This window comes from Cupressus sempervirens, chromosome 8 (genome assembly GCF_028749045.1).
Source record: "Cupressus sempervirens isolate cs-2001-9-10 chromosome 8, ASM2874904v1, whole genome shotgun sequence".
Classification (NCBI taxonomy): Eukaryota; Viridiplantae; Streptophyta; class Pinopsida; order Cupressales; family Cupressaceae; genus Cupressus; species Cupressus sempervirens.
In genome coordinates, this window is record NC_143125.1 from 633,617,071 (window position 1) to 633,635,826 (window position 18,756).

Genomic DNA, 18,756 nt, shown 5'->3' on the forward strand with positions numbered 1-18,756 from the left:
GTTCGATGACTGAATGAATCATGGAGACTGCCTCCTTATATTGTGTGTATGGAATGACAACAGCCTTGGTAAGAGAAAGGTACCATGTCCCTTCTTTCTTCACACCATTTCCTTCTCTTGATGTCAATCCAAATCATATACTTTCATTAGATAATCAACGCACCCATTCAGAAGTATTTGCTGATTAGTTTATGTTAACTGTTAACAACTGACAATCTATCTATCAGCTAGGATGCTAAACCAATATTAGTCCTTGTCAACTTAATGACGATGTTGATGTTATAAGTGCATACATGGCTTCCAAGCTCTGCAAGGGTGCATTTGACCGTGAGGACCTCCGTCAAATATATTGGTATCTTAATACCCTAATTACTACGATACTTAGCATCCTCAAGTGAACTTCTATTACATCACTGTTGCTCCTTGAAAAGGATTAAATGGTTGCCCCTGATAGTCTTTTTATCAACTCAACCTGAATATTGCTGTAGTTGATTTCTTCTATCTATGCATTGGAATTAATATTTATTTTCTGAACAGTTTGAATAGCAGTCACGCTTTCCTTTTTATGGTCATTGATGCTCGTAATGTTTTTATATCATCGTAAAACTGCTGACCCAAGATAGTCCGTGGTCCAACACTCCTATGTTATTTAGCATGGTTATTAAATCATGCTTGTGCTGATGGATATTATTTCATTAATACTTAGCCAGAGCTCATTAACTTTGTGACTTCTTTATCCTGTAAAGACCCATCAATAATGTTTGATGTCAGAGCCAAAACACTCGTCCAATAACATTGGGTATGTTTAGGTAGTTGTTATCATTTATGCATGTATTGATGGTACAATATTGTTAATTCTCCACCAGACAATTACAAGTTATAATGCTTATTAGTTAACTGCTCTCATGAATTTTACCCCACGTATGCACTAAAGGCTTGGTGTCTATATCTTAGACTTATCAGCAACTATATCATAGACAATATTGGCATTGTATTTTGTATTACTTAACATGAGTGACATTAATCCCTTTCTTATTAATTCTTATTAATATATGATTTTTTTCAGCCCTCTTTGTTATTATAATTAATAATTTATTTATATTATTATTTATTATTACATCCTATCTCAGAATGTATACTGTAATATGGGTAGATTCGGGTAGTATAGATAAGGATTAATTTATATTTTTCCATGCATTTAAGCAAATTATATTATATTATAATTTGTTTAATTTTCTTTTTCTTTTATTATTATTTATTTTTTAAAATTCTATTTTAGAGAGGGGATATCACAATATCATCTAATGAAATTTTGGTTAAGAAATATTTTGACGCTTCATGGTTTAATTTCTATTTCAGTTTTATAACTCATATTTCACTGTTTACAGTACATTTCATTAGTAAGACTTTTTGTTTTTTCCTTGTCAAAGCATTTGAGTACAAAGTAGATGGTGTAATTGAAAGTCTGGACAATGAAAATTGTGAATGCCCCCAGGCATGAATATTTCTTATTCTTGGGATGATTCTTCCATGTGAAAATAAAAGTCATTTCTTATATGACTCTGAACAGACAGAAAATGGCTAAGACAGTGGACATACAAGGGTTTATGACAAAACAGATCATGCGAAAAAAAAAAGTTTGAAAGTTTTCAGACATGTCACAGAAAGAGTAAGCAGCGATACACGATTTGAACACAAGTAAAATTTTGTTTAGAGAATAATTATTAGTGTCTTATTAAAAAATGACAGAAACAACAAAACAAACAAAGGAATTATATTCACATCCAAGAATAACAAAGTTGATTAATGGGACTTGAAACTGCAAGTTCAAATCACATGTATACAATCTAACTACAACAACATAAATGCAAAAGCATAATTAGAGACTGTGAACTCAAACTGGATAAAATCTAAGCAGCCCTGAACCTATGTGATGTAAATGCAAGTAGCCATGTTAGTAAGGCAAAAAGTAAGCCCATGTAAACCCGACCTGGAGACAAAAACTAGCTCTTGATAATATTAAAGCCTAGTACAGAGCCAAATAATTTTAAACCACAAGTTAAAATATATGTCACCATAGAAAAATCAACACAGAAACCAGGGTCAAATATAAAATCTATCAGAAAAATTTGCACATTAAAAAATCTAGCATCACTGTTGTAGCTAACGGTAAGAAGTATTCAGGTAAGGCATATATGGCAGCTACCATCTTCTCTTATATCTATCTATGCAGTTGTGTGGGCACACACGCATGACAATACATACCAGCGTTCTCTCAAAACATATTCTGAACTACTTGGTTCTTGGTCATTAGCTATGAGCATCTCTTTCAGCTCTGCCAACGTGACATTCTTCTGTAACTCATCTTTGATTTTCCACAACGCCTTAGATTGCTCCTCCAAACACCGTTCCAACTCTCTGTTTCCTGAGAGAGATTCTTCTAATTTTCCATCCACTTCCTTGGATCTGTTATTTGAGGACCCTTTAGTCTGCTTTTTACGAGGTAGTGTCTCACTTTCATCAGGTTTGCGCTTCTTTGATTTCCCAACTACCGGTACACTCTTTTTTTCCCCATCTTTGGGATTCTTTGAACTCTCACTAACTTTTTCCACTGAATCTTCCGCTTTCTTTCTTGAATCTGGATAAAATTAAGGACATGCAAGCAAACCAAAATAATTTTGGATGAAAAAACAAATGCTAAAATTATGCTTATTATAATTTATCAATTACAAAACATTCTACCATCAACCATAATCGTACAAGATATATTGACTTCTGCACCTTGAATGTATGGTTTTGCAATATTTTGAACAGCTTCTTTATCTTCTGCAGTAAGGGAGTTCCAGCCAGGCATTTTGTCCATTGGGCCAGTCCACATACACATTTCTAGAAAGCATTTGGCATGATGCCAACCAGGTACTTTTCCACGGAACCGAGGATTATCTGATTCAGTCATGATTGCAATGCGAACCTGAATCACTCGGAAGAAAAATCAAAATGAATAATATGAATCGCCATAACCACTGCCTAACCACCAAATTCAGATGTGGCCAATTATGTGCCTATTAAAATACATAGAATTAGTGAAAAAAGTGCAGACTATTTTGAACTGCCAATCCAGTAAATCCAAGAGTCAATATTATTGAATAAATGGGCATAATACCATTGCACACAAAGGTACCACACCAACCTTCACACAAATTTATCTAATAATTAAATAACTCTAAAATGTTCTTATTTTATATTATATTAAAATCACTGTGTCTTGCATATCACAAACAATCTCTTTTGCTATTTGATGGCCAATGGTCAACTTATCACACCATTCTTCCAATATCAAATTTCATTGTAATGTCCCCATTTCTAGTAGGTTCCTGTAATTATAGGATTTGAAAGTCTCAATTGTGGGGTTATTATAAGCTTTCCAGCAGCCTATGCTGTTTATAGTAATTCAATAATTAGTTCTCATGAGCTCACTTGAGTTAGAAGAGTTGAGTGGTGCTCTCAATTTTTATTTTGAACTTCTGGTTTGGGCTCCAAGATACATGGAGAGAGCGACTATTTATAGCAAGTCACCCGGTTCGATTCATTCATCATCTTTCTTCATCAAGATCACTCTGGTGTTGTCAGATTTCGATTTTGATGCTTCTTTAGCCATTTTTGCAAGACATGTCAATTATTATTATTTATCTAAATATGTTGAGGATGTTGGAAACTACAATTGTTATGTTGTCATTGATGTCAAAACTTACTGGTAAGACATTTGCCAGCAGTGTAGAGTGTCATATCAGTTGATTAGTGAAAAGGATTTGAAAAAAGAGATAACTAGGTGAACTAGTGAAGTTGTTGAGTAAAGAGGAGCAAGTATGATGGAATTACAATGGGCACTTGATCCTTTAGTCTTTGACAAGATAATGTGTTGTTTAACCATTATATGAAGTGAAGCAAATAGTTGAGTTGAACTATAGAAGAATTGTGGAGTAAAACACTAAGCTTGATCAAGTGACAGTTCACTAGGTCAATGAAGCAGAAGATTAAGGAACTTAAGAGATAGCCGAGCAAACAATATCACCTGAGTGATAGTTATGGCTGAGCAAAATGAAGGAGATAATGTAGTAGCAACCAAGTGTAGTGAAGACCGAGCAAGCCAGTGAAAGTCGGGTAAGACAAAACAATAGAGACCGAGCTACCCAATGTTGACCGAGCAAAATAACAATTCGTGAAAGAAATGAGCTTTGAGGCTGATGCAGTTGAATTTCAGATTGCTCAAAATACGTGAATGATAAGGACTGATGAGCTCACATATTTAATGCACAAACTAAGATTGTTATGCGATTAAAGGCAATTATTTGAAGAGAAGTTTCTATAAGTTTCAAGAAAGGAGAAGAAGGGCATAATGATGGACAAATTCAATGAATCTGATCACACCCTAAGATCTATGGTAATGTTATAAATAAAAGATCAAAACTACCTAATTCAGGAGGCACAAGGGATGTTTTAAGTTCGTTGGTTCGTTGCTGATTGGCGATTTTGTTAAGGACTTGTGAAGAATAGAGTACCAAAGGAGAAGTGAGAAGATTGGTGAAGTGAAATTGCTTTAAGGGTTGCCAAGCTGATCAGAGATGGAGATTCTAACGAAGTCCACTCAATGAACAAGCAAATCAGCCAACTGGAGATCTGAATTTGCAAAGTGAGTTGTTTCTTAACAGATCAAACCTTGTTGTTACTTTCTAACCATTGTGGTTGTAAAATCCTTTAATCAAGGTTGACCTTACAGTCATTTGTAAATCCTTTAATCAAGGTGACATTCTAATTAAATGATCTAAAAACCTCTAACCAGGTAACTCCTAACAAGGTGATAAAATCCTTTAATAAGGTCACACCTAATAGTGTGTTTTGTAACCTTAAACAGGGTTGGCTCTTAACTAAACTCACTTTAGAAGAGTGAATAGTGGTAGCATGTTACTTGGTGACTTTTCCCAAATTGGGTTTCCACGTTAAATCCTGGCGTCATATATGTGTGAATGTTATTTTCATGATGCATGCTATTTACTGTTGTCTATTTCTGCTAGTCGGCATAGTTAACAAAGTGCTAAGTGATGAGTGAATGAGTTAAGTTGTTGATGAGTTGCTATATTGGCCAAGGAGTTTTAGGAGTTTGATTAAGTTGTTTGAAGTTGTTTAAAATTGAACTAGTATATCTAGACCTGAGGATAGCCGATTCACCCCCCTCCCCTTCTCAGTTATTCTAATCATTCTAACAAATGGTATCAGAGCTTTGGTGCTTGTAACGAAAGTTTGAAAGGACTTAAGTTAAAGATCAAGATGTAGAAGAGAGAGGTAACCAAGCTGAACAAACAGAACTTCCCACCATGTCAACGATTGATGAGACTGCATCTATCTAGAATTGGAGATCTTGCACTATTCTACCTAGAACATAAATACATTGAAGTTCATAGACCCATGACAGTTAAACAGATAAAGGGGAAGCAGGAGCATAATCAAATGATGATCGATCCGGCACCTTTCCTGAGTTATGTTGAATTTGATGATGTAAACGAGTGCATTAATGTAAAGCAAATGTGGAGTAAGTTGGCACAAACTCATGGAGGAGACAAAAATGTGTCAAGTGCTAAAGCAAAAAGTTTGAGAGGCAAGTTTGATGACATGAAAATGAAAAAGAGATTGTTGCACAGTATTGTGGCCAAATCAAGGAGGTTGTGAATGCAATTAGAGGTGTTGGAGCAGATATCTCTAATGAGATTGTGATAAGCAAGGTATTAACGACTTTACTTCCTATCTATGCAATTAGAATATCTACAATTCAAGAACTGAGATGTATACTTGGTAAAGCTCTGACCTTGGATAGTCTAATTGGTAGACTCACTCCATTTGAATTATCAAATTTTGATAACTATACACCTTCTAGTGGCATTGTGTTTTCAAGTCTCAACTAACCCTTCATGGATCTAAAAGAAACAAAAAGAATAAGCATGTGGACAATGGCAATGAATCAAATGATGAACTTCATAAGTTAGAAGCATTATTGGCAAAAAAGATGCCAAGAGGAAAAGGCAAATACAAAGGTGAAATTCCTATTATATATTTACATGTAACAAAGTTGGTCATATTGCTACAAGATATCCTGACAAAGATGGAAAGGAAGAAAGGAAAGACAATAAATACCGAGGAAGGAAAGACAACAAAGACAATCAAGGTAACAAAAAATAAAAAGGAAAACGTAAGAAATCTTGTTACATAGCTGAAGAAGATGGTTCAGATAGTGGTTATGATGAAAATGATGAAGAAGTTGTTTATGTTGCAATGAAAGATGAATTTGTTGAAGATGAGAAAACTGCTTTAATCTCACATGTGAATAAGAATGACAAATGGATAATTGATAGCGGTTGCTCACATCATATGACTGGTGATACAAATAAGTTTGGAAAGTTAGAACATTAAAATAGTAGTGTTAAATTTGTATATGATGCACCATGTTATGTGAAAGGTGAAGGATCAATTATTTTGAATGACAAAATTAGATGTCACAATGGATATTGGATTGATGGATTGAAATTCAACTTGTTGAGTGTGGCATAGTTGAACAGTTCAAGCTACTGAGTTGAATTCCAAAACAAGAAGCAAAATTTCATGATACTACTAGTGAACTAATTGGAAGTGGCAATCAAACAAGAGGTAATTTGTTCTACCTAGAACTATCTGAAGATACATGTCTATTTGCACAATTTGAAAATATTTGGTTATGGCATATGAGGCTATGTCATGTGAAATTTGATAATTTGATAAACATCAGTAAAATGAAAAGAGTAAAAGGGTTACCAAGATTAAGAAAACCTGATAAAGTGATGTGCAAACAATGTCAAATGGGAAAAATGACTAAGTCTAATTCCAAGAGCAAGACCTATTGTTCTGATGATATTTTATGATTGGTTCATACTGATTTATGTGGTCCTATTTAAGTGCAAAGCTACTATGGTGACATATACTTCATATTATTTGTTGATGATTTCTCTAGAATGATGACTATGATGTTTTTAAAAGAAAAATCTGATACTTTTCAAATGCTTAAGTGGTGTTTGGCTAGAGTTGAAAAGGAAATAGGAAAGAATTTGAAATGTCTGAGATCATATAGAGGAGGTGAATTCATATCAGATAAGTTCAATACATTTTGCAATGACAAAAGAATCAAGAGACAAATGAGTACACCAAGGACTCACCTCAAAATGAAATAGCAAAAAGAAAAACTCAATCAATCATGGACTATTGTTTATACACTAAACCAAATTCAAGTCAAGGTACAAACAAAACCCTTTTTAAACTTTGGTATGGCTATGCACCTAATGTCAATTATTTCAAGGTATTTGGAAGCAAGTGTTACATACTGAAAGATGCAAGGAAAGGAAAACTTGATGCAAAGAGTGATTAAGGTACATTCCTAGGATATTGCACTAAGAGCAAGACATACAAGTGTTTGAATTTTAACACTAACAAAATTGTGGAATGTGCAAATGTTATAGTTAATGAATTTGCAGAAAAGAATTAAGAGGAATGTAAATAAGAACATAAAGATTACAAAAATTTTGTCTACATCTATGAAAGAAAAACAAGTACATTATCGGAACCAGAGAAAGAGATTGTCAATCATCAATAGCCAAGCACAATTCAGCAGAAAAGTTCTGCCGAGCATCAAGCTATAAGAGTCGATTCATAGAGAGAAGAAGCCGAATGTCAAAGGGAGGAAATCGAACAACAGACAGACAATGTCGAGTTACGAGCGACACTTGAAGAAGATGAGAAAAATAGGACCAAGTGATTTAACACAAGAGAAGATCTGAACCTATTTTAGCAAAATATGTAAGAAGGAACCATACACTTATGAAACCATCCGAGACAAAGATTCAGGAGTCATGACAAGAAGCAAGTTGAAGAATAATACATGCTAATTGTGTGAAGTTGAGCCTAAATCAATTAGAGATGCTTTGGAGAATGAAGGTTGGGTTAACGCAATGAACGAGGAAATTGATCAAATAGAGAAGAACAAGACATGAACATTGATACTGAGGCCAAAGGACAAGAAACTGATTGGAACAAAATGGGTATTCAGAAAGAAGCTGAAAGAGAAAGGTGAAGTCACAAAGAACAAAGAAAGACTAGTTTGTAACGGATATACACAAAAGGAATGAATTTACTATGGAGAAACATTTGCCCTAGTTGCAAGGTTGGAAAGAGTGAGAACTTTGCTTGCATGTGCTACTTACAAAGGTTTCAATGTATACCAAATGGATGTCAAATCTGCACTTCTGAATGGAATCTTGGAATAAGTTTATGTTGAGCAACCTAAAGGATTTGTTGATCCAAACAAGAAGAGCATGGTATGTAAGTTGCACAAAGCATTATTGGTTTGAAACAAGTCCCTATAGCATGGTATGAAAGGTTACCTACATATTCTCTGAAATTTGGTTTTGCAAAAACTAATGACAATTGTAATCTGTACTTCAAAAGTGAATCTGAGCAGAAGATATTGTTAGCTGAAATTTTTGTTGATGATATCATATTTATTGGACAAGAAGCAATGTGCAAGTCATTTGCTAATGAGATGAAGAAAGAATTTGAGATGTCAATATTAAGAGAGATTAAATTCTTCATTGATTTGCAAGTTTATCAGAAGAAAGGTATATACATTACGAAATTTTTGTTGATGATATCATATTTAGCGGACAAGAAGCAATGTGCAAGTCATTTGCTAATGAGATGAAGAAAGAATTTGAGATGTCAATATTTAGAGAGATTAAATTCTTCATTGATTTGCAAGTTTATCAGAAGAAAGGTATATACATTACGCAATCAAAATATATCAAGGAGGTATTGAAGACCTTTAGAATGGAAGATTCAAAACCAGTTGGAACGCCTATGGTCACGGGTCACAAACTTCCTAAGAATGAGGATTCTGCTGAAGTAAATCAAACATTGTATAGGTCAATTATTGGCAAACTGCAATATGTTGTTACATAGCAAACCTGACATTGCATTAGAAATTGATATTGCTGCAAGATTTTCTACTAATCCTAGATAAAATCACATGATGGCTGTAAAAAGAATATTGAGATATCCGAAAGGAATAGAACACTATGGATTGTGGTATAAGATGAGTGACAAATTTGAGCTGAAAGTCTACAGAGATGCAGATTGAGTTGGAAACATTAATGACAGAAAGAGTAAGTGGAGGTGTTTTCCTTGAAGGAAGGAGGTTCAAGGCCCAACCTCCAGCCAATCAATCAATCGCCCAGGGCCTAACCCCAACCAGAGGATCATTTTCATGGACTAGTAAGAAGCAAAACCGTATTTTTCAATCCACAGCAGAGGCTGCATATGTTGCTGCAGCAATTGATGTTCAAATATTGTATAGATCAAGCAATTGTTCAAAGGTATGAAGGAAGAGATTATTGAACCTATTGTGATATAGTGCGACAACACAGGTTCTATTAACATATCTAAGAATCTTGTGATGCATACAAAGGCCAAACACGTTGCAATCAAGTATCATTACTTGAGAGAGTTAATACGGGACAAAGAAGTGAGACTGGAGTATGTGAACACAAAGGAGCACATAGCTGATATATTCACTAAGGCATTACCTAATGATGCATATGTATCTAAGAGGTAAGTTACGAGTCATTCCCCTATCTAAAGCAAACTGAAAATAGGTGCAGCATTGCATCAAATGTTATGATCCGAATATCTTATAGATTGATGCAGGAGGTCACACTTTAAGAGTTGCCTAAAGCTGTGAAAAGATGGGCAGAGAGTGATAAGAAGATGTTTTATGATGAAATATAGTAGGAGAATTTTTATCAAAGAGGTATAATGGATGATATCTTTGGCATTGTTGTCTAAGAGGGGGAAGTGTTATGGAAGCAAGGGGTAACATATTGGAAACTGCATGGATGAGAATCAAAATGAAAGTAAGGATATTAATGAAGATCTGATACAAATCAGAGAGGGAGTTGATAATGACAAACCGTGAAAAAGTCATTTGCATTTGCATAGTAATTAGAGGTGTTGCCATCTATGTCAAAGAGATAGATTGTTGGAGACTACAATTGGAACAACTGTTATGTTGTTATTGATGTCAAATCTTGCTGGTAAAACATTTGTTAACAATGTAGAGTGTCATATCAATTGATTGATGAAGAGGATTTGAAACGAGAGATAACTAGATAAACTAGTGAAATTGTTGAGTAAAGAGGAGCAAGTATGATGGAATTAAAATGGACACTTAATGAGTTAGTCTTTAACAAGATAATGTGGGTATATGCACACCAAGTTGTGGTACCAAAAAGAGGGGTCTGAGATGCCAATTTTTTTTCTAAAATCGGCAATTTTTGCACTTCAACGAGCATTTGAAGATAGTTGCACTCAATTTTTATAATACAATAAAAACTAAGTCATAGTCCTCTGAATCTAGTTTCAAAACTACTAATTTTTTTTAATTGGTGGAGTTTAAGCCCCTCAAAAAATGGACCACAGAAAGTGGTACTGATTTTTAGTAAAAAATATAACAAAGTGACAAGTGTGGCCCCGCTAAAATTCCAACTTTTTTTTTTTTGAAATCCTATAATCGCTATTGTGTTATCTAACACCATGTAGTTTATCCTATATTTTTCGTGTAATTTTTTTAATGTAATTTTTTTTTCAAAGACGTTAAATCTCTCCATGCACCCCCTAGAAATCAATCAAAACCTTTTTTTTTCAAGTGTGTACAATGGAGTCTAGTTTTCAAAAAACCTTTTTTTTTCAAGTGTGTAGAATGGAGTCTAGTATTAAAAAACTTGTAAAATCTAATCAACGGCCTAAAATCTAATCCCTAAATACCATACGTTGGTTTTATAGAGAAAATGGACATATATTCAAAAGAAATTATAGTTAAAACGCTTTAAAAAGTCTAAATTCAAAATAAATCATATGGTTAAATAGCTAAGCAAGAGATATACAATATCACATTACCTGATTTTATCAATATTCAACCACAATGAATATTGATGGGCTGCAAAGAAGAAAAATAAAGCATTTTTGGCATGCTTTAATGAGTAATACATCTTAGGCATGTTTGAGACCACCAAACCTCTGGGTTGGATCTCCAAGGCAAATCCATGCCTTAGGTTCGATGAATTCCAATGCATTTTAAAAGTGTGATCATTCAATAGCACAATTGCACTATTAAAATGTAGTGGATTGTATAGCATGTACGCACTATAGATCGATCACACTATTTAAATATAGTGTCTTTTGATGGTATATGTGTTCTAACGGGTTGCAATTGATTCTTATATGTTTGAATAGGTCATAAGGGGTCCTAATGGACCATAAGGTGTCATAGGATCATTTAGATAACACTAGGACTCATTAAGACATATTGTAACCCCTTAGTGTATATCATAAGTCCATTGAGGTGGTCTAAGGTGTATTAATAAGCTATAATTGGTCCTAGATCATATTAAGGGGTTTTAATAAGTTATGACCCCTTATGATTCATTATGTAATAACATATGTCTATAGGATGACTAGGGACATACTCTATATATTATAATCAGTTCAAGTACCCTATGACCCCTTTTGACCCATTTCATGACAACATATGTCCCTACGATTCGTAGGGTACCCCCTATGACCCCTTTTGACTCATTTCATGACAACATATGTCCCTATAGTTCCTCCTTTTGACCCATTTCATGACAACATATGTCCCTATAGTTCCTAGGAACCATAGCGACATGTATTGTCATGAAATGGGTCAAAAGGGGTCGTAGGATACCCTATGAACCATTTCAACAAATTCTACAATAACACATGTCCTAAAAGTTTATATATTGTTAAAGAATGGGTCGAAAGGGGTCATAGGATACCCTATGACCCCTTTCAACCCATTCTATGATAGCATATGTCCGTGGGGGACCTAAGAACCCTAAGGATATATTATATATATTCTAATTGGTTGATACTCTATGACCCCTTTCGACCCATTCTATGACAACATATGTTTGTGGAGGACCTAAGAACCCTAAGGATATATTATTTATATTCTAATTGATTGAAAGGGGTCATAGGATACCTTATGACTCATTTCAACCCCATTATACTATAACATATGTCCCTAGTAGTCGTAAGACCCTAGGAGTTCATATGTTGTCATTAAATGGGTTAAAAGAGGTCATACGATACCCTATGACCCTTTTCGACCCATTTAATGACAACATATCCTATGACCTCTTTTCACCCATTTTATGACAATATATGAACTCCTAGGGATCCCTTTCAACCCATTTCATGACAACATATGTCCTCCTATGACCTCTTTCAACCCATTCTATCATTCTATGATAACATAATGTCCCTAGGGGGCCTAGGACCCCTAAGGACATATTATATATATTTTGATCGGTCAAAAGGGGTCCTAGGATGACCCATTTCGACCCGTTATACAATAATATATGTCTGTAGCGATCTAGGACCCCTAGGAGTTCATATGTTGCCATGAAATGGGATGAAAGTGATCATGTCCCTAGGGGACCTAGGACCCATAAGGACATATTATATATATTCTAATCGGTCGAAAGGGGTCATAGGGTATCCTATGACCCCTTTCAACCTATTCTATGATAACATATGTACCTAGGGGTCCTAGGACCGCTAAGGACATATTATATATATTCTAAGCATTCAAAAGGGGTCATATGATACTCTATTACCCCTTTCGACCTATTTTATGATAACATATGTACCTAGGGGTCCTAGGACCCCTAGAGACATATTATAAATATTCTAATCGTTTGAGAGGGGTCATATGGACCCCCCTAGAGACACACACACACACACACACACACACACACACACATATATATATATATATATATATATTCTAATCATGGCAACATATGTCCCTAGGGGTCCTCCAAGCCCTAAGGGTTCATATGTTGACATGGAATGAGTTGTAAGGGTTCATAGAGTATCCTATGACCCATCTCAACCCATTCTACGACAACATATGTCCCTAGGAGTCGTAGGACCCTTAGAAGTACATATGTTGTTATGAAATGGGTCAAAAGGAGTCAAAAGGAGTCATAGGGTAACCTATGACCCTTTTATGCTCAAAGACATATTATTTCCCCTTAGTGCACATCCCATTTATACTCAAAGACATTATATATATTCTAATTGGTGGAAATATATATTCGAATTGGTTGAAAGGGGTCATAGTATACCCTATGACCTATTTCGACCCATTATAATGATGTTGTGTTGAGGAAGCTTCTTAAGCAAAATTGAATTTGGGAAACTTTATGCCAATGGGAGGTCATAAATATGAGCTCATTTTGATGGATAAACATCCAATTCTCCGTTAATCTATTTTTCTTTTGTTGTCTTGTGAGTATTTTTTAGGTTCTGGTTTTAATGCACTTGCTGAAGTATAAGGGTTTGACTCTGAGAATTGCCTTAGCAATCATTTTGCAAATAGTTGTTGTGCTATAGCAATTTTGCTAATACTTCTCCACTGTTTCTCACTGTATCTGAGAAGTTAATCTACGTTCAAGACTTGATAGCATTTGGAGTAATCACTGAGCTTCTGTAGTTGATTTGACACCTGCGATTTCGTCTGGAAATTCATAGTGCATTGTGAAAGCGGCTGCCATTGTCATTCAAAGCAGAAATCTACTTTATACAGGGATGTTTATGACTGAGGAAGGGCTGTGGCTGATTTCCTGAGCCTGTGTTATTTCTTGAGAGCCTGTGCCGGGAGAGTTGAAGCTCATGCTGAAACACCTGGGCATATGGAATTGCTGCATCAGGCAGCATCTGATGTAGGCAGCCTACCTGATGTTGGAGCTGATAATTACAGCCTGTGTTTTCTTTGCCAAGCTCACGTGGATATTGGAAAAACAGCCAGCGTTGCAATTAGGTGGAATGGTTGGAGGGAATCATCTCAAATATGTTCCTCTTTGATATTTGTAATCCTTTCTTAATCTGCATAATTAGATTGCTCAATTCATCATTTGTATAGATTTCCAAGTGACTGTAATTATTTGTTAAACTCCGTATAGAGAACACAGAATGCCAAATGTTTGTCAAAATTCCCTTGGTTATAGATGGTCATTTGATTCACTTAGAATGCATTAGAAGTGTTTGCCAATATGTCAATTCATTGTGAAACACATCTCAGTCACTCTTGTGCATGAGGAAGTTGTAAACAAAGTAGGCATATTACCTTACCAATCAATTTTGCATCATTAGAACTACCAAACACCATTCACAGCATTTGAATTCAAATGATACAATCTGGAGACAGAGAACAGCAGGTAAAGTCTGTGCATGCAAAGTGTTTGACAAAATGTCAAAAAACTGGTTAGTGGAGTGAATTGATCTTTGTTTAAGCAAGAACTGACAGGGGTTATCACATTCATACTATATTATTTTTAATTGGGACATACAACTGAATCACTCAGAAGATAAATTTGCATAGAATTATATAGTAGTTGCCAGAATCAGTGAATTAGAGCCAAACGCTGATGCAACCAGTGATATATCAATTAGCAAATTTTAGCGTGAATATAACAAGCATATTACTAAATCTGCCTGCAAACCAGCTGGACCCAGGTTCTAATTGAAACAAATTTACAATCCGACCAAAATCCCCTATAAAAATTTTGCCTTCTTCATCAGAACCTAGACCTCCTTGTTTATGAATTTTTTAACCAGATCCAAAAGTTGTCACACCACCTTTAGATGATCATTTGGCTTTAATTTAGAGAATCTTCCCGAGAGTTAAATATAGTACCAGAATTTTATTCCCTTCTCAACATTTTCCAAAATATCAAAGATCACATCATGGTAATTTCGGTTGTCTTTTTCATCATAGATATACACATTCTCTTGCTGATTGCATTGAATTTAGAAAAAATCTCGTAGATTGATGTCTAATTTATTTAACAACCGATATTATACTTTTTCCTGATATCAAATATATGCACTAGCATTCTCTTCACCTGTTATGTTGCTTCACATCCTGCTTTGAATTTCAAACTATCTTTGTGAGCAACATGATGGGTCCCTTTCCTCATCTTTTCACTTCAGTAGCAAGCAACTTTCTTCAATCTCCTATCCTTGAAGGAAAAGATTGCATGTGGCATTCACATTGAGTTCACCAAGATGTAGAATAGGGGATTTGCTATCCACATGATGACGAGACCTCAAAGACCAAATGAACAAAAAGCAACCTCACTTTATTAGCGCTGGGATGAGCTAGGGAGATATATCAAATTGAAGAACTACTAAGTAAGTTAGAGTACTTAACTAATTGAACAGTACTAAGATAAATGTATCTGATTAAAAAAATTAGAAACTGAATAGATATTCTTGCCTTGGAATGGACAAAGTCTTGGCCTCGCACGTCAAAATGTCACATCGCCATTTTCGTTTTGTGTCATTGTCCATTCAGACAAAAGAAAAAGAAAACACCACACTTAATCCTCTACATTCCTCTTCACTACACAGACCTTTACACCAGCTACACACCTGTAGTCAAAAGTGGTAGGGTTATACAGAGGTTTGCTGCAAGCCAACCCCTATTTTGGTTTTTTCACCTCTACAGACAACCAAATAGATAGGTTTTGAATAAAACAGATAATGGATCGCTTCAGATTTAGGTCCAAGGAATGAGCGGTAAAATCTAATAAATAACAGCATAGTATTGTGAACTTTTCAGACATCGCCCCATTGCAAATGGGCATGCCCTACTTTTTGGTCAGTTTGCCCCTATTTGGCTTTGGTTCTTGGTAGTTTTGTAATCAGTCCCATAAAGTTCCTATTGTTTATTATGAGAAGTGAAATTGGCAAGTGTAGCGCGAAGAGTAGTTCCCTACATTTGAGTGTTGCAGTTTTGAAGTGTTTCTTGATTATGATTTTGGGTGAAGTGTTGTTTAGAAAGCCCTTTCAAAAATGAACCAATGAAATTTTATGCCTTTCAATGAAATTCCTTTATAAGAGTTCCGTATTTTTTAGGGGCTTTATTTTTAATAAATCCCAGATTAACCTAGTTCCACATTTGAACAAACTTATTATTTATAGTAAGTCTATCTTTCGCAGATCATTTTGGATAACCAATGAATACTGGCAGAAGAAAGAGTAGAGAAGTGGTTGGTTCTAATTTTGAAAAAGTTGAAAAGTCAAGCAAGTAGGCAAAAATGGTTATCTGCAAAAAAAGCATTCTTGCAGAAGCATCCCTGGAAAAAATTCCAAAAAAAGCATCAAAAGTAAAAAAGAAATAGCTTCATCTTGAAATGAGATCAATGCGCAAGGCAATGCTCATTATACAAAAGTGTGAGAACAAGGGACATGTCTAATCACTGGGTGAGTTTCAGTGCCAGAGAGCAATGCAAGCAAGACAAGTTGGGAAAGCAATGCAAATGAGCCAAGTTGGTAATGCAATGCAAGTGAGTTGAGTGTTGAGATAAATTGAAATGGGAAAGCTTGAGAAATGAGTTGCTATGACTATGTGTTGGCCAATCCCAACACTACTAACCATGGAAAAACATGAAAATGACTAAAATATGGATAATGGTTGCACAGAAAAACAGCAAGGATGATCAAGCAATGATCCTAGTACAAGGAAAAATAGAAAAATGATGAGTATGAAAATTCCTTGACTGATTTTCATATGTTCCCAAGAATGTCATAATCCAAGTGCAGTTGTAACTTATGCGAGTAGCAAAATTCCTCCTCCAAGGTCAATTTGCACCCATAAGCACAAGTTTGCGGTGGTCAAGGAAAGTTTGAAAATCAAAGAATCCAACACAATACCTCTTTTGCAGCCAAAAGTGTAATTTTTTTCCTAACCTAAGTAATTCCTGAGAAGTGAGAAAATCCTTCTCAAAGTCTGATTTGCACCCTAGCTTGGAAAAGGTCACACTGAAAATCAACTGAGTGCATGTGTAAATAGCCACTGTAGCTAATTGCAGATGAGTAGTGCTCATTCACACCCATGAATATGGAATCGCTGTTATCAAGGAAAATGTGCTCAAGATAAATCATGCATTCCTCAAGATTAGCGCTCAAGTTCTTTGCATCCTCCTTCATAGCATGTTTGCGTTAGTGAAAGCCAAAACCCAAGTATTGAGAATAAATAGCAAGAAATTGGAGTTCCACCATGGCAAATATAAGCACTAGTCCTTAATGTTTTTGTATCAAAAGTAAAAGATGCAGAGAATTTTTCAAATATATGAAAACGTATCTCCCAAATTAAAGATGGAGTAAAATTGGAGAATCCAACACAATACCTCTTTTGCACCCAAAAGTGTAATTTTTTTCCTAAGCGAAGGAATTCCTAAGAAGTGAGAAAATCCTTCTCAAAGTCTAATTTGCACCCAAGCTCGGAAAAGTTCACACGAAAATCAACTAAGTGCATGTGGAAATAGCGACTATAGCTAATTTGTGTTGAGTAGTACTCATTCACCACAATCATGAATTCACACCGAAGGGAAAGATTCCAATACTCGTCGTAATTCACACCCATGAGTATGGAATCGACATTATCAAGGAAAATGTGCTTAGGATAAAATCCTTCATTCCTCATGATTAGCGATCAAGTTTCAAAACATCCTCCTTCACTCCATGTTTGCGTTAGTGAATGCCAAAACCCAAGAATTGAGAATTAATAGCAAGAAATTGGAGTTCCTCCATGGCAAATGTAAGCACTAATCCTAAATATTTTTATATCAAAAGTAAAAGATGCAAAGAATTTTTCAAAGATATGAAAACATATCTCCCAAGTTAAAGATGGAGTAAAAGCATTGGGATATCATAAATTTCGCCAAACTTAAAGAATTTGCGCTCGATACTTAAATTTAAATTCACACCTCTATCGAATGGGCAATGAAGGTCATGATCAAATAAAACATTGAATGTTATTAAAATTTATTGGTAAGTGTGTCCATGGAGAGGATTAAATGATAATAGAGGAATCCAAAATTCAAAAAAAAAAAAAAAAAAAAAGCAAAGATCAAGAATAAATTGGGAAATATTAGAGTAATGGAAATATTTAAGTTCAATTAAATATTGGATTTTTCTCAAATGTCTAATTATTAGTTAATAAAATGCTGGAAATAATTTAATGGCCTAAATATTTAAATTCCAACCCCCTCAAGTGCAAAACTGTGAACTAAGCTTGTTAATGAAGTTAACCACTCAAAATGCAATCTTTTAAGAATAATGAAAACTTGAAGACGAGATGATTATTGTAAGAGGGTCTCTCTCATAATGGCAAATTGGAACAGAATTGAATGCAAGTGCCTAAATTTAACTCACTAATTTAGCATGTTCAAGATCAAATTCCTATATAAGAGATGAATTCTCATTTTATTCTAACATTGAAGAATTCGAGAGCAATGAGCAAAGCATGAAGATTTTGAAAAAATTGCAAAGTTGTGAGGTTTCAAGAGGAAACATAAAAAATTGAGAGAGAGAGAGAGAGAGAGAGAGAGAGAGAGAGTTTCTTACTAGAGTGGTTAATTTGCAATGAGTTAGAAGAAATAGAGGAAGAGGTTAAATTTGAGAAGTCAATCGAAAAATCAAAGACGAGGCACATAATTTTGAAGAGAGAAGTTCTATAATAAATTTCCAAAAACTTCTTCAAAGTCAATATTTGTTCCACGAATTTTTATTATTTGCATGTTTTGTTGCTTGTTA

The 18,756-nt window shown here is 34.8% G+C and overlaps 1 protein-coding gene across 2 annotated transcripts in view; it reads right to left on the minus strand.

The window, feature by feature from the left end:
• PARP1 (poly(ADP-ribose) polymerase 2) overlaps positions 1-18,756 on the minus strand; it is a 149,854-nt gene that overhangs the window by 60,030 nt on the left and 71,068 nt on the right. For both annotated transcript variants that reach the window (XM_089798649.1, XM_089798650.1), the window contains exons 4-5: positions 2,782-2,971; positions 2,266-2,638 (exon numbers count right to left, since the gene is read on the minus strand). In XM_089798649.1, the coding sequence (XP_089654775.1) occupies positions 2,266-2,638; positions 2,782-2,971 (563 nt within the window). The remainder of the gene's footprint in view (positions 1-2,265; positions 2,639-2,781; positions 2,972-18,756) is intronic.